Raw genomic sequence first — 15,789 nt, 5'->3', positions numbered from 1 at the left:
TATATATATATATATATATATATATATATATATATGAATTAGTGTCTCGATATTTGAAAACATAACTAACTAAATGTTTTGAAAGTGAAAGAATGCTATCCTTGTATTTAAAAATTAAAAGGCCTTTGTAACATATGACAAAGAGAGCTCAAATTAGAATAGAACTTTACATATCTATACAGAGACTAAGTTAGCGGAAAATACCTAAATATCTAGGGCTGTTGTCACCACCTTCCAGCTTTTGCTATCAAACGATGCTGAGGCAAAGCGTATTTAGTCAATCATATGCACAGAAATATGTGTCACCTTTTAAAACGATGACTATATATAAGAAAATAAGAAAACATATTTCTGATTATCCAAACTTCCTGAAGGCTTTCTTCAAAAAAGTTCTCTTCACGGAAGCGAAAGATTTCTAAGCCAGCTTAACCGATACCCTACAATCAGCTTTCAAAAAGATCTGTATCTGTATTATTATACACACACACACACACACACACACACACACACACACACACACACACACACACACGCATTTACACACAAACAAGCGAAAGAAGATAGTGACAGAAAATTCTTTCAATAACCATCGCACAAAAAACCTCCACAGAGATAACTGAAAGACGACATGGAACTGAACCACGAACAGAGACGGACTTCACAGACGCAACAAAACGCCGCATAAACCAAGTGAAGCTACACCCAAAGCAAAACGCAAGAACAAGATGGAGAAAGATGACCCCCGAAGTAGGTTGAGGAAACAACGCAGGCCGCACCAAGCCCCGTGTGCAAGACATGAGGAGGAGAGTCCATTTCCGAAATCGCGAGGATTTTCCGTGACGCATATCACACCTCCGTTGTTTTGCAACTGCACGGAATGAGCATAAGAACAACACAATAGACGTGCATGCCTTGCAGCTAATGTGAATGGTAAAATATTCAACATTGCCAAAGGAAGTGAAGGTGTGACGTCAACAGGTAACTATATATACTACAGTATATAGTATAAGGTATGAATTTAGGCTATTCACATACACCCTCCTACCCACACGTGCGTGTGTGTGTGTGTGTGTGTGTGGATATATATATATATATATATATATATATTATATATAATATATATATATATATATGTGTGTGTGTGTGTGTGTGTGTGTGTGTGTGTGTGTGTGTGTAATCTTCATATACTCGAAGAAATATCACTCAACTGTATTCCCACAGAGGATATGAAAATGTGAGTTGTTAAAAAATGATCAACAGTTTCATCCGCCAAGAAGAGGTCCCTTGGCGGACGGCTGGTGAGCATACCATTTTTCATTTTTCCTATTTCTAATACAACTGATGTGTGTGTATATGTATATATTTGTGTATATATGTGTATGTATGTGTATATATATAGTCTATGCGTAATGAACTCCCTATCACAAAAATTCTACCCATGATAATAAAAAGCGACATAAAGTACTGTATGTTTGTACGATGCAATTCCAAAATTACTAAAATACAGCCATTTCTTTTCATTCATTGGGAGAGGAGCACTAGCACACGAATATTCAAACAAGATATCATACGGATTTCCCCACGGATTTGTCAAGTCAGGCGGATAAATGCTGTCATTTCCATGAAGAAATTGAACCTGACCACTGAGGCACATAACTAAAAACGTGGATTTGCTCTTACATGAATGAAAATTGGAGCAGGGAGGAGTTAAAGAAGTGGACAGCTAGTTGGAAAACGGTAAAAAAAATGAGCCTTTCGTACTACCTGCAGTGTGGCGTGAAGGAATTCTTTTACTTCGCAGGGAAAACTGACATCGATATCTATCTAACGATGGAAACGTCAGCTACAACTACCATGAGGCCACTACGACAGGCTATCGTTACCCTTCTAGTGCAGAGGGGCGTGTTGACTTGTGAGGCCATTGAAAGAGGGAGGGGAGCGTGGTCCTGATAAATTATCGGTAATTTAATCAGGAGTTACACTACTGTATTAAGAAAAAAAACAGTCTTCGATTGAGAGGGAGCAATACATTCAAAGGAAGCCTACTACACCTTCGGCATCACCATTCAAGTAAGTTTTTACCTTTGGTTTTCCCAGGACGAGGCAAATTCACTGCAGTCGGCGCTTCAAGCTCTGTTCTGTCAGAATGTCACAACGGTCCACGTCCCCATCCACGTCCATGGTCTGGCAAGGGTCTCAAACTAACGAGAAATTTACCTACCAAATCTTATTACAGAGGGTACCAATGAGGAAAGGAAGGATCAAACAGGAACTTTTAAAGTTTACCTAATCATCAACAGTCACAAATAAAGCTGTTTTCTGAAAGAGCAACTGGGCTAAACGCATTCGTGTATCTATTTCAAAAGATGAAGATTAGAGAAAAATTCAAGTTACAAAACTATACCTGAATTAGATGCTTCATTTCTGAGCTTTCTAATGTACAAGTAATCAAAGCCAGTCCAGTTATCTTTACGGCTACTTGACTGAAACATTACCTGTCATTAAACCTTCACTGAAAACACTTACGAATCTGAAAGAAAAATGGGTAGAAATCAATACGTTAACATACACTTACAGTATATATGGAGACATACATAAAAGGCAACGAGTTTTTGAAGCAAGATCGATCTGACAGGAACATCTACGTACAGGTTTCGGTACAGTTAACAGCTGATTACTTGACGAGGACATAAATATTCGTAAGACTTGAACATGAAACGCTGCGCATTACAAAGATAAAGGACAAGCATAAAAGACACTTATAATCTCAACAGAAGTAAACCATATAGATATAACAAACAAGAAGTACGGAAACGCAAGAAAAAAAATAGCAGCGACAAAACCATTATTCACTTCGATTAGTGAAAATGCTTAGCTGAGAGAGAGAGAGAGAGAGAGAGAGAGAGAGAGAGAGAGAGAGAGAGAGAGAGACTCAGACGTAAGACGGGACATCTTTACAGCACCTTCACAAAGCGAACCCAGTCTTAACATGCACACCCCAGGACCCTTCCTTTTGGTGATTGAAAGACACAAAGAACATGAAGTACCTTGGCGACATGATGAAGGTGTGTGAAGACATTTTGTAATCCATTTGCAATTTGGCGAACTGGTAGTTTGCATACTCCTGAACACAGGCTTTTGAAGCCTTTGGGAAGAAGAGAGACAGAAAACTCTTCCTAAGCTTTTCTTTTCTTTAAACTCGGTCAAGGAACCTCATAAATTCCTCTAACGTTCAATCTTTCAAAACCACAAAATGACACCAAGCAATGACTGCATAAACCCAATATGAAGGCTCCTCTTCTCATTACTGGAGTGATATTTCTCATGTACGGCACATCCAGTTCAAAGTTAATTCATTAACAGAAAAAAATCGGGGGGAGGGAATGTTCACCATAAGAATCACTCGGAGAAAAAAGCGTTTTTCCGTGGACACTTCTCGTTTATACCCACCAAGTAAGACTACATACACTGGATGACCAACTTTGCAACTGGTCGGACACAAGCGGAGTTAGTTTCTGCCCTTCGTAGAGTATTTTAAAACTCCGACATAACCAATCCTGAAATTGAACAGTAATTCATTATCTTTACCTTCTGGTTGGTTCCGTTTCACAACAAAATCAAAACGGTAAAGAAAATCATAATAACTGGGGTCACTACAGTCATCTTACCATAACAAATGCAAACGAGAGAGAGAGAGAGAGAGAGAGAGAGAGAGAGAGAGAGAGAGAGAGAGAGAGAGATCATTAACAATTGTTTACAGCTACCTAACATGACACCTGAGACATGGAGGAGGAGAAGATAATTAGATTTGATAAGAAACTTCGGTTGTCAGGCCAAGCTCTGGGACAACTGTAGGGGTAGGGGTAGGGGTGAGGGGAGGAGAGGCCCTCTCTCTCTCTCTCTCTCTCTCTCTCTCTCTCTCTCTCTCTCTCTCTCTCATGTATGTAGATGAAAATGAAGTGACACTGATTACGCATTACAGTTCTGAAAAAAAAAAAAGAACCTGCAACAGTGAACCCTGAAAAGAGAAATTCCGAGAAATAAATGAGTTACACACAAGCTTTAAATTTTAAACCATTTTAATATCTTCGAAATTTTCTACCTCCACGATACTGGTGCAATTAACACGAAAACAAATAATAATATTAAAACATGTTGTTAACCTCCCAACAATTATCGCCAATGAACGGGAGAGGGAGACTCACGTTCTTCCTTGGTTCCAACCGAGCAGGGAGAGGACTAGGCCTACCTGGTCGAGTCCCTACCATTTTCTGTTAGGGTGTGATCAGGACACCATGAGTATAGTTTTGACAGGAAAATGAAGCTCATCTCTCTCTCTCTCTCTCTCTCTCTCTCTCTCTCTCTCTCTCTCTCTCTCTCTCTCTCTCAGGGACGATTACCAAAAAGTTGGAGCCACCAACAGTCCCAAATCTGTATGAAATTTAAGAAAAAGGCGCCAAGATCATCGACTCCTAGACCAGGCTTCAAACCCTCTAGTCACTGATCCCAGCGCGCAACCGTTTACACAACGACGACAAGTATAGAGAAAGCATGTTTCCCTTGTGCAATTAAAAATTAACAGACGTTACGTCCATGTATAAAAGAAAAAGGCATCAAAGCTGCCATACGCAAGAGAGAGAGAGAGAGAGAGAGAGAGAGAGAGAGAGAGAGAGAGAGAGAGAGAGAGAGAGAGAGAGAACGTTTCGCTTCTCATCGTCGGCCTCATCTCATGGTTCCTGAGAACAATGGGAAAGCGAGGCCGGACCAAGAAGAGTCGAGCCGCCATGTGCCTTGGAGGATCCAAGATTTACCCTCTGCAAAAACCTCGAGGATAAATCTCTCCTGCGCTACCCACCTTCCTGCTGGGTTCCTGGTGCTCTCCTGTCCACCAGAAGGATCTGCTGCGACACGTGAGCCAAAGAAATAATGCAATTCAAACTTTTATTTCTCAAGTCAACTTCTCTTTACAGCGGACAAGACACTTTCTTCACCCGACGACTTTTCCATTTTATGTAACGGCATAATTCGTAGATATGATATCACATACATGCATGCATACATATATTATAGAAAAAATAATATAAAAAAATTAATTTCAAATGACTATCTTCATAAATTTGTGGATAAAAAGATCTATCCTGAAAGCATAATACTGCATTATAAACTCCAATGAATACTGCCTGAAACAAAAGAGATTAAAACTGACATTTAATCTAAACAGTTCTGCTACTACGTAACATTTAAATGCATGAACTCCTACTAAAATCACATTAGCATCTCATAAAAAGCACAAATAGGATTTTTCCCGGAAGTCATCTCACTGATTATTCCCAAAGGGACTTGCGGACTTTACAGTAAAGACGTTTCCTATTTCACTGATGGCACCTCTTTCCCTACAGTGTTCAAAGGACTTCTTGCCACTCGAACATCCAACAAAAGATTAATATTGAACGCTGACTTCCTTTCCCAAGAACCACAGCAATATGCAGCGGAATCATCACTCAGAAGTTTTAAACGTTAGAATCATTACACAGACTCTCGTCCGTTAGCTTCAGCATCGTCATCGTAAACGTTTTTACTTCAGTTTTTCCCTTGATGGGATTAGGTACGGGTCTGTTAACATCAATCTTACATAATCAAGAAAAAAAAAATGAATACCTTCTTAGCTTTCATTCATGGTTAGTAACATATGCCTGGTCTTACTTTAGCAATGACAAGCGCTCTTTCACTCAAGCTCCTCGATCTTTTCTTCTGGTTTTAAGAAAGGCTGGATGTCAAGAACCTGCCCTCATACACCTATGTCTACCGTTTCTTACATTTTACAAACGATTTAGGCACCTTTGCTCCTTTTTCCACATCCATCGCCTTTTTATATTCACGCCTACTTGTACCTGTTCTTTATTTACGGGTGCTTTGGACATTATTGTCTTCAATACTAATGCAAATCTGGGGAATAAAAAGCAATGGCTATCAGCTAAAGTGTTGCAGAAGAATACCCAGATTTTAACTTATTCATTGATGATCCACGAATACCATTCTCTAAAGAGCTGCTGAGTCAGCACCGACTAATCAAAATGAGTAAGATCCTTATACAGATGGAATGCCACATGGCAATGTACTGCGAAACAAACTTACCAGGAATGCATCTTTCTAGTGTTTAAGAGTTGAAAAGCGCTGCTATATTAGCTAAAACAAAAAGAAAACCTGCCTCGGCTACCAATAACAGCCTCAATGCATGGCTATTAAAGGAAATATGCTGACGTACTGATTTCAATTCACAACAACCGTTATATATCTCCTCTAAAAAAGGGCTGGATAACGGGCGTTCAACCAAGTAACTACAGCACTACAACAGCGTCAGCTTAGAGCCCTCCATCTTTCATTTCTTTACGCCAAAACAGCAGAATGCCAATTATCTTCCAGTTCAAAAGGGTAACGTTCAATACATAAAAACTAGGGAAGCTCAACTGTCTTTAAAACTGAACGGGTTCGCGATTTTACTCTATATTATCGTAAAGCCACTAAAATATTAACTGGTAATATTTTTTTTTAACTGCCAACCTTAGTAGCGACTACTTCGCACTAAACTACAAACGTCGTTTAATATCCAACTCGCTCTACCTCGGAAATACTGTCGGGAATTGTAATCAACAGGCGGATTCGATCTACCGACAGCGACAACCTCCGAGAGGTATAGTACTAATCACTGAAGTGGGAGGCTGTAGCTATCGGTGGATCGGATCCGCCATGAGACGAATCACTTTACAGCTATAATTCATCTGCAGTATTATTTCAGAGGTAGAGCGAACTGGGCATTAAACATTTGTGGCTTAACGCCACGTAACGCAATGGGCCTCTGTGAAATTGCCCCTCGTCTTCCCTGTGCTTCATCCTCGCCAAATCTCCACTCATTTCCAGCCTATCTTATCATAGTTCTCATCCAAGTAGTTTTGGGTCTTCCCATTCCTGTGGTCCCCACAGGAGCCCAGCTAACATTATCTTTCATGGACTGTGTGAAGGACATGTCCAAGCCATTTTCATCTCCCTTCTATCATTATCTCAACTACATATGGAACTTCTGTAATTCACCTTGTGGTGTCATTTCTCACTCTACCTACCGTCTGACCCCTAATATTTACCTCTGAGCTTTATTCCAAAATCAACAAAATCGTATGGCTTATTATCATACCAGATTCATGTCCGTACAGTAATACAGATCGTACTCATTTCTGCATAATCTTACTTTCGTATGCAGTTTCAATCTATTCAATTTTCACATCTTATTCAAACGGTTCACTGTTTGATTGACTTGATTCCAACTCGAGAAACCTGTCTTTAATATCACTGTTTCAAATATATATATATATATATATATATATATATATATATATATATATATATATATATATATATATATATATATATATATATATATATATATATATATATATATATATATATATATATATATAATATATATATATATATATATATATATATATATATATATATATATATATATATATATATATATATATATATATTTTTTTATATATAGTATGTACATGTATATCTCCGAATGTTAAGCTGTAAATACCCCTTAATACTGAATTCACTTTACCTAGGGAGTAATTTGCTTCCAAAGGGAATTATTTACAGAGGCATCTACCTTAGACCGCCAATTGGATAAATCCATATCACTCCTCTGCGTTAAACCCAAAAGGCATAGGTTCGAATCCTGGCCAGAGCAGATGCACTTATTGCGCATAATTACCCAAGCAAAGTTAATTCGATGTAACGGGGTTGCGCGCGTGTTGTTCTTACAACTGATCTACCTTCTGATGGAGGTCTTTTCTTGTCACATGTAAAAGTGCTGTTCTAAATGAAGCTTAAGAATGGATACATATCATGGAAAAAGATAATAATAAAATAACCCAAATCTCGTTGAACCCACCTTCATGCTTCCTGGATGCTCTCATTACCATAGCACTTGCACTTTATCGATCCACAGCTTTCTTGGCTTCCACTTCTTTCTTGCACCTAAAGACATCTGATTCACGAACACTTCTTATCACTCTCCCTTTTCTCATTATCACCACACGACCAGACCACTTCAACACATTCTGCCGTAGCGCTGCACTTACGCCCACATTTTCTTCAGACCATTCCTCTCTCTTCCGACCACTGCCTTTTCCAGCCGCACGCATTATTGCACACACAACCCAACATACACAGCGCTCATCTACATTTCAAAGCTAATGCTAAAAAATCACTTATTAAAAATGAGATTTAACCGAGCATATTCCAACTCTGGCCACCCATGACACAATTTCTATATTACAGTTTCTGTCTATTTTTCTCATTCTCACATTACCGTCAACACTTCCTGTTGATACCTGCAATGATTAAACTTGATTTGTTTATCGCTTAGATATAAATACCTTCGCCCCCAAGTTTCCGTATAATCTTACAACACAGACTCTTGCATTCACAACTTATACGGGCTGCCGTAGAAGAAGAGCCCGTGCCAGCACAAGGCTAGCTTAATCTAAAACACAACACAAACACGCATTCACAACACATTTTCATTATTTGGAAGAGAACATTTTCTAAACTCTTTGCAAGTTTTCGTTACAATTACAATTACAGTCAAAGCCAAAATTAACCCTTTAAAAAGTAATAAGTTACTTACCAAACTTCCCTAATTAAAAAATAAAGCCATATAGAATTAACAAACAATTCTAAGGCTTATCTTTATTCGACCCACCACTTAAACAAAGATTCCGTCCTTCAAGTCAATACAGTCCATCATATAAATGCCAAACCCCATATCCTGAGAAGTGTTTTCCGCTTCTCTTGAACCTTCAAGTTTACACTTTAAGCCGTCCCCATTCCATGCCCCCACCCCACCCCAAACTCTACTTGGGCAATCTTGAAAACCACCTACTCGGTCGCATTTACCCTTCATCCCGTAATAAGCAAAAGGACCTCGAGGAAACTTTCCGCAGGTAAGCATACAAACTTGCAGGAGCTCTCAGAGACACGAACGAGAGTTGGCGCATTCATACAAACACTCGGCAAAACAATGATCGAAACAAAGTGACAATTACCAGAACTTCCTCCGCTTTCCGAGAGAAAGCGGAGATCCTCGATGTCATTTTCCTCGAAGGACATTCCTCATCCATGGCACAGCGAGTACAGTGTTGGGAGGGGAAAAACAACCGGAAAAATATCGCACGGTAGGTCGGCCGCATTCACTGGGCGCAGAGAGTTATATCCATGGCGCAGGAGGCGCAGACGAAAGGCACTACAAGGTGTTCCTGATATTGTGGTCCTCGCACAACTACCATTCCTTCCTGCCCAATGCCTTCGCGCACGGTCACACATGCACACGAACGAACGCACGCACGCACGCACAAAGGCACAGTAACAACAAAGGCCACCCATGCATGCATTAACGAAAAGAAAAAAAAAACACAAAAAGGTATGAATTGTTTCACAACACCCTCCTCCCACACTCTCTCGATTTCCTCAGGACCAAAACACAGTGATGGGATAAAGAGTACGAGAGTGACGTGAAAGCGATGCTTGACGCGGGTCACAAACATCAGTGTGAAGAAAGCAGTGCATTGCAAGAGGTGGTCAGTCTCTTATAGATTTCTCAAAGAGAGAAACTTTTACGGAAGTACTTGTTCCAGTTTATTTGTTTCTCCATTCATCCTCTGGAAAGTTTAAAATCCAACACAGTGTTATTATAACCTGCATGTTTCTTTTTCTAATCGTCACTACCCTACTCAAAACACGACTTTGTTTCCTCTTGAATTCAATAAAGCACTATGCAAACACTGAGTAAATACGGTTATGTGGATCTGTGACAATGTCCAAAAGATGGGGAAAATTAATTGTTGTCGTCTGTTAAGAGAAGGCCGCAGACAGTTGTACGCGGCGCCATGCCACCGCACTCAAAGCGAGAACAAAGATCTTGCGCATTCCACAGGATCCGCAAAAAACACAACGGCAACAACAACAACAACAACAACAACAACAACAACAAGTCAAAACTGGAATCCTCTTAAACCACGCGTAGCAGAGATAATCCCTGCAAATCCATTTGCCCAAATACATAACCCTGGCCCCTTCCTGGAAACCCTCCAAATGAATCGTCGGGAGCGGGACCGTCCACGAGATAAAATTGGTCATATCCATTTTGAGCAGGTATTTTTGGAAGGCTTTAATCTTGTGCGTCCATGAATAGAAACATCAGGACACAAAGTATTACGTAAGAAGACTGGCAAACGCCCTAACTCTCGACCCCATCTTGGCTTTTGAGCGTAACGAAATACCCGGTTAGCCTTTTATGACTGGAAAACTTGAGGCCGTTATGGCGACACAAAAGGTTTGTATTAGACTATCTTAGCAATGGTTTCACCCACGTGGAGTGAGGATTACCTTGTCGAAGCTCTCCCGTTTTGATGGTGGATATTCTGACGAGCCAATGACCACTCTCGTCCGCTGTTTTTTCTTTTCTGTCTCATTTCTCTCTTTTTGTCTAAAGCCTGATGTCAATCCACTATGGTTGACTAACCACTAAGTACATATTTCATTCCTTGGGTCAAAAGAGGCCCACTGTATTTTAGGGTGCGTGCCCATTCTTCCGTCCTTGTCCAGTTCCAGAATCGAACACTGATCATTTCATTTGTGAAATGTGAGCTGAGTGCGCTTGCCAGTGCACCACATGTAAAAGAGAGCATGTTCTGCACAATGGTGGAGCGATCACTGCATTTCAGATTTACCAGCTGGCACATTTCAAGCCAGTTTTGGTCTCCTTTTTCTCTATACTGTATATCGACAGCCCACTCCCACAGATACAGGACCTTCCACCTGATCGGATACAAGAACCACATTCAAACATACTGCAACCGACAAGAACATCCTTGTCAACGGAAAAGACTCAATCAACACACAGCCTAAGTAGAATTTCTTTTGTCACAGAGATATTTCAGTATTGTCTCAAGACTAGTGTTCCCATTTGTCCAAAGCGGAGCAGAAACTCTAACATGTCCCTCAAAGGAGAGGTTGGCAATGTTACTAAGTGCTACAAATGTTGAGTAAATGTAACCTATTTCTAAAACGAATTTCTTAGAAAGTACGTAAATAAAATATAAAATACCACTTATTTAAATATACTGACACTCAACCAAGTACACTGAAAAACAGTGTACACTGGATACGTGCTATTGCGGACGTGTGATATATCCTGTACTATTGACTAAAGACAGATACATGAAATTATGCTGCCTCTTATAGTACCAGTATACTTACTGGAAATACCGGTACTTATATGATTATGACGTAACGCGTGAATTCGCCTTAATAGTTCAATCATTCTCATTTGTACAATTACTTTCAAGAAAGATAAGCAATTTTAATTCTACGTTTTTTAACAAGTGTAAACAATAGGCGCTCATTTTTGTGAGGTTTCAAATGAAAGTAATGTTTCTCTTGCCAAACTTGACAGATATTATGGCTCCGTTGCCATTGCAGATCGAGGCATGGCTCACTTGTCATTTAAAAACGAGAAAATGTTTCTCTTGCCGTTACCTTCTAGGTCGAACTGAAGGTTCTAGTGTCCTCGTAGATCGATGCAATGACACTGCTTCCCATACACACTGAAATTTGCTTTCCCTCCCACCTCAATATCGACTGGATTGAAATTATGAAATCTGGGCTGTCACGCCAACCACTGGGGCACTTTCGGCCAATCAGCGGTTTAGAACAGTGAACTGAGGAGTTGAAGTGGTTGGACAACAATATAAGGAGATTCAGAAAGGAAGGGAAATGAAGCACAAGGCTGGCTCTAAAGGTAGAGCTGGGACAAAACCCCACGGATGCACTTAGAAGTAACAGCCAGCAGAGGTCCTGCAAAGCAAGATGAAAGAAAGGAAGAGGGAATGGGGGTCAAGTAAAAGGCTCAAAAGTGGACGGAGCTCCGGGCCGAAGGGATGCCGCAACATCCTAAAGAAAAGCACAGGTACACAACGTGAAGCACACTAACGGCACAATTCCACTACGGGGTTCATCTCAATAAAAAATCTCTCGCCTTTCCATATCGATGTAATGGCGACAGTGACAAACACCATAGTATGAGGATCACTCTACAAGAACCAGTTTTTGTAAAGGGAGAAAAAATTCAACTGTCAGTAGGGTACGAAAGGGACAAAGGCGTAGATCTCGGAAAAGAAAGAAAGAAAAATTGAAGTACAGTGGCAAATAAATACGCTAATCCCCTTGGTCTACAAATTTCCTAAGTAATTCCAATTACATCATACAGACGTCACTGACGTGAGTTCGTCCTTTCAATATTTCCACTGTCCCTTTTCACTTTACTGAAAAAGGACATGTAGCACCCTGACGACTTGAAAAACAGACGGGACATTCCATTGATACTAAAGAAGTTGCAGAGCGTTGGGTTAGGCTTATGTCCGTAGAAAACGTCCCTACGTTTCGTAATAAGTGACACCTGGGCGACGCATGGACAAGAGACGAGAGGAGGAGAAGGAGTTGGAGGAGGAGGAGGAGGAGGTGCCTCTGTGCCAGATCGCATCGCCACCTATTGTAGGACTCGCTCGAGACAACCAGGTCACGCCGTTTCATTCACCTGTATCTCTGCGGACCATCCACACATTTGCATCAAATAGAAAGAGAGAGAGAGAGAGAGAGAGAGAGAGAGAGAGAGAGAGAGAGAGAGAGAGAGAGAGAGAGAGAGGGGGGGGTCAAAGTTTCCTTGTTTGACGATTTAGTTGGAACTATATAAGTAACCCGTTTTCTAATATTTTACCGGCCAAAGGCAACAGAAGAAAAAACTCCGTCCTCCAAATTTTAGAAGGAGAATGAAAACTGCAAGTCTTGACTGGCACCATGGGGGTGCATTATAATACAACTTTAAAAACTGTCAATCTCTATCACTGATCATGTGACTCCCTGTAACTCTCATAGTGAAGACAACGCAAACAGAGCTGCACATTACTAATTCGGTGAAACATCTTCGTCAGTTTGCCTGAGATAACAACTCCCAGTTCACAGTGAGCGTAAAATGGTAAGTGTGTCATGAAGGGGTGAATTACACCACATCCGAAGAAGATGCCTACTATTTCTGTACACAATATTTCGTCAACTCCTTCATAACATACATAAATGCGATAACAGAACAACTCCAGCAGTGTGACACAAAGAAAAACATCGTCCTCTTGACAGAGCCATATTCTGAGAAATAAAACAAGCAAAGCTACACCACCAGACAGTTTTATTACCATACTGAATACATTACATCGAAGTAAAATGCCTGCTACGAGTAATAATCCTTGACACAGAAGGTCAAGAAAAAATGTCTTACCTTTTTTCTCTGAACTTGGCGACTCCAAACTAAAACGAACTTTCTTCTTCTGCTGTTTGGAAGTAAGAGGCATCAGCTGCTCCTGCCCGCCTCAGAGGTACTGCATTCTCGGAAGCAGACATTTCCCCGACTATCACTACGCATAATAGAAAGTCCTGTAAATAAAAAGAGTAATAGATATTAGACTATGGCAAGGGAATATCCAATAATTATAAAAATAAACTACTCCCACGTGCACATGTACGCTACGAAGACCCTGAGTGTAAATAATGACCATAGACGCATACACAAAGCACCAACAAAATTCATTTGCACGAAACAAACAGAAGCCCAAACAGAGTGATTACCGTAACACTGTAATTCAACTGGGTTTTTGCGCTGCCTGCACTGAGCGGCTGTCACAATGAGCCTTTCAAACAATCCCATTCAAAGGGCTCTCGGCTTGAAATTCCCAAAGGCTTAAATAGCCTATAGTTGGGATTCGAACCCGGAAGCATCTGGCCAAAATAACCAACGAGCTTTAAAGAACTGTTCAAACTTTCAGCGGGCGGTGCTGCTGGAAAGAATTTATTTCAAAAATTTCATCTAACGTTATCATCTATATTCAGAGAACATAAAGATATTTCTTGCTAAGCACAAGAAAGTAAAAAACCAATTGCTTACTTTCATGACATTAACATTTCAACTGAAGGCATATCGATTGTGACTGAAAACTATTTCTAACAACCATCTCTAAAGAACTCTTAGCTTTGTTGGTCTCTCAATGCACATAAGATTTAACTACCATATCTGGCAGACGCACAAATTTTCACACAATATACAGACTAAAAATAGCTGCATTTGTTGCATGTCAACTTCCTATTAAACAACCAAGGAAATTGCCTCAATAATTATAGGCCTCATGCAGAGACTAAGTATCGCATGTTACGCATACACCTGACATCAAGAGGCATTCAGCATCTTTCGGAAACTGACGATATTTAGTACGTTGTAGAAGAAAAGTGCGGGAGGGGAAAAGTAACATGGGTGACGAAGTGGGAAAAAATGAGCTGAGATTGCCTCAGAAAAGAAAATTAGTTGACGAACAGGAAAAGAAACCGGTCCCCTGAAGAGAAATGAGTCTGAAAGGAGGGGACCAAAGTACCCGAAAGCCTTGGGTACTGCTTAAGTACACACAGGCTTTGCTCTTTCTTTCCTTTTCTTTTCTACTTTCATAAATGGGGAAAACGCTCCCGGATAAGGGGAGAGGACGTGCTCACACCACAGACGATCTCTTATCATTAGACAGTGTGTACGTCGATGGTTTCCAACAAGAATGCCGTTCTTCCATGTCATTCCTCATTTATATATACGCGTGGGTGTTGAGTGTTGAGAGAGAGAAATTCTACGGGAATTGAGTGCCACGTTAGAGAGAACATTTTTTATGATTACTTTCCCAGAATTCTACAACGGAAGATAATCTATAGAACACACAATGACCAACATACGCCTCGCAAGAAGCGGAATAGCTAAGATTAAGCAACCGAGAACGACATTTGTTAGTTTAGACGCGTGGTATTGCTGTTTTGTCGCTATGCTCCATTCTAGCCTTTTCTGACCTCCTGTGCTGCGTATGGATGTACTGCATGTTTGTTGATTTACTACTATTTGACTACGTCGAAAGATATTGAATTAGGTATCATTATTATTATTATTATTATTATTATTATTATTAGTAGTAGTAGTAGTAGTAGTAGGTTTAGTAGTAGTTTTAATTTTTCTGATTTTCACGAAACCTGACAGGCATTTACCTTTTTTGCGTACTGGTGATTATTTCCTCCAAATATGTTTAACCTTGACCTATTTTTCAACGTGAAGCTGACTCAATCAAAAGGCCAAATCCTGTAGGGTTTTCGTCGGGTCATATGCTGGATTCCAATTAAGTAACTGCAGTACGGAATGTCGGTGTCGACGTTCGCATCTAAATTTTTACCTTTTACTCCTTACGCAAAGTATTACGCTTTTACCGTGTATAGGATTCTAGGGTAAATGTTTGCCTTTCTTGCTTGTACTGTGGGCATGCTTACACTTTCCGATACAAATGGTAATAACAATGTATATAAAAACATCGTATGCCAATTTCTCTACTACAAAAACGACTGTCTTACTACCCAGGGAATTCAGGCAGTTATTCTTACTCAGTACTGCACCTTAACCGTGTCTGGCAGGGAACGAATAAAACGAACGCTTTCACCAACTATTACGTATTCAGCTCCCGTTATGAAGAAGATGCCTACGATAGTACCCTTATGCCCAAAGATGAACAAAACTGTCAACCTTCGATCTACACTAATGCGATTTCATTGTGGGCGTTCAATCTACAATTCGACTCTGAATCTAACGTTAGCTTTTGAGAC

At 40.2% G+C, this 15,789-nt stretch overlaps 1 protein-coding gene across 25 annotated transcripts in view; it reads right to left on the bottom strand.

The window, feature by feature from the left end:
- The window catches only part of tim (timeless), a 510,805-nt gene that overhangs the window by 427,137 nt on the left and 67,879 nt on the right, over window positions 1–15,789 (bottom strand). For 14 of the 25 annotated variants that reach the window (XR_010850869.1, XR_010850868.1, XM_067091825.1 and 11 more), the window contains one exon: window positions 13,394–13,548. Coding sequence is in view for 23 of the 25 variants with exons in the window: in XM_067091825.1 (XP_066947926.1) it covers window positions 13,394–13,466 (73 nt within the window). In the remaining 2 variants the exon portion in view is untranslated. Of the gene's footprint in view, window positions 1–3,047; window positions 3,558–7,954; window positions 7,995–9,110; window positions 9,346–13,393; window positions 13,549–15,789 lie in introns of those variants that run through there. The other 11 variants (XM_067091829.1, XM_067091841.1, XM_067091842.1 and 8 more) reach the window with 3 other exon arrangements.

Source organism: Macrobrachium rosenbergii, chromosome 48, assembly GCF_040412425.1.
Source record: "Macrobrachium rosenbergii isolate ZJJX-2024 chromosome 48, ASM4041242v1, whole genome shotgun sequence".
In the NCBI taxonomy this organism is placed as follows: domain Eukaryota; kingdom Metazoa; phylum Arthropoda; class Malacostraca; order Decapoda; family Palaemonidae; genus Macrobrachium; species Macrobrachium rosenbergii.
This window is presented reverse-complemented; position numbering and strand designations above follow the sequence as displayed.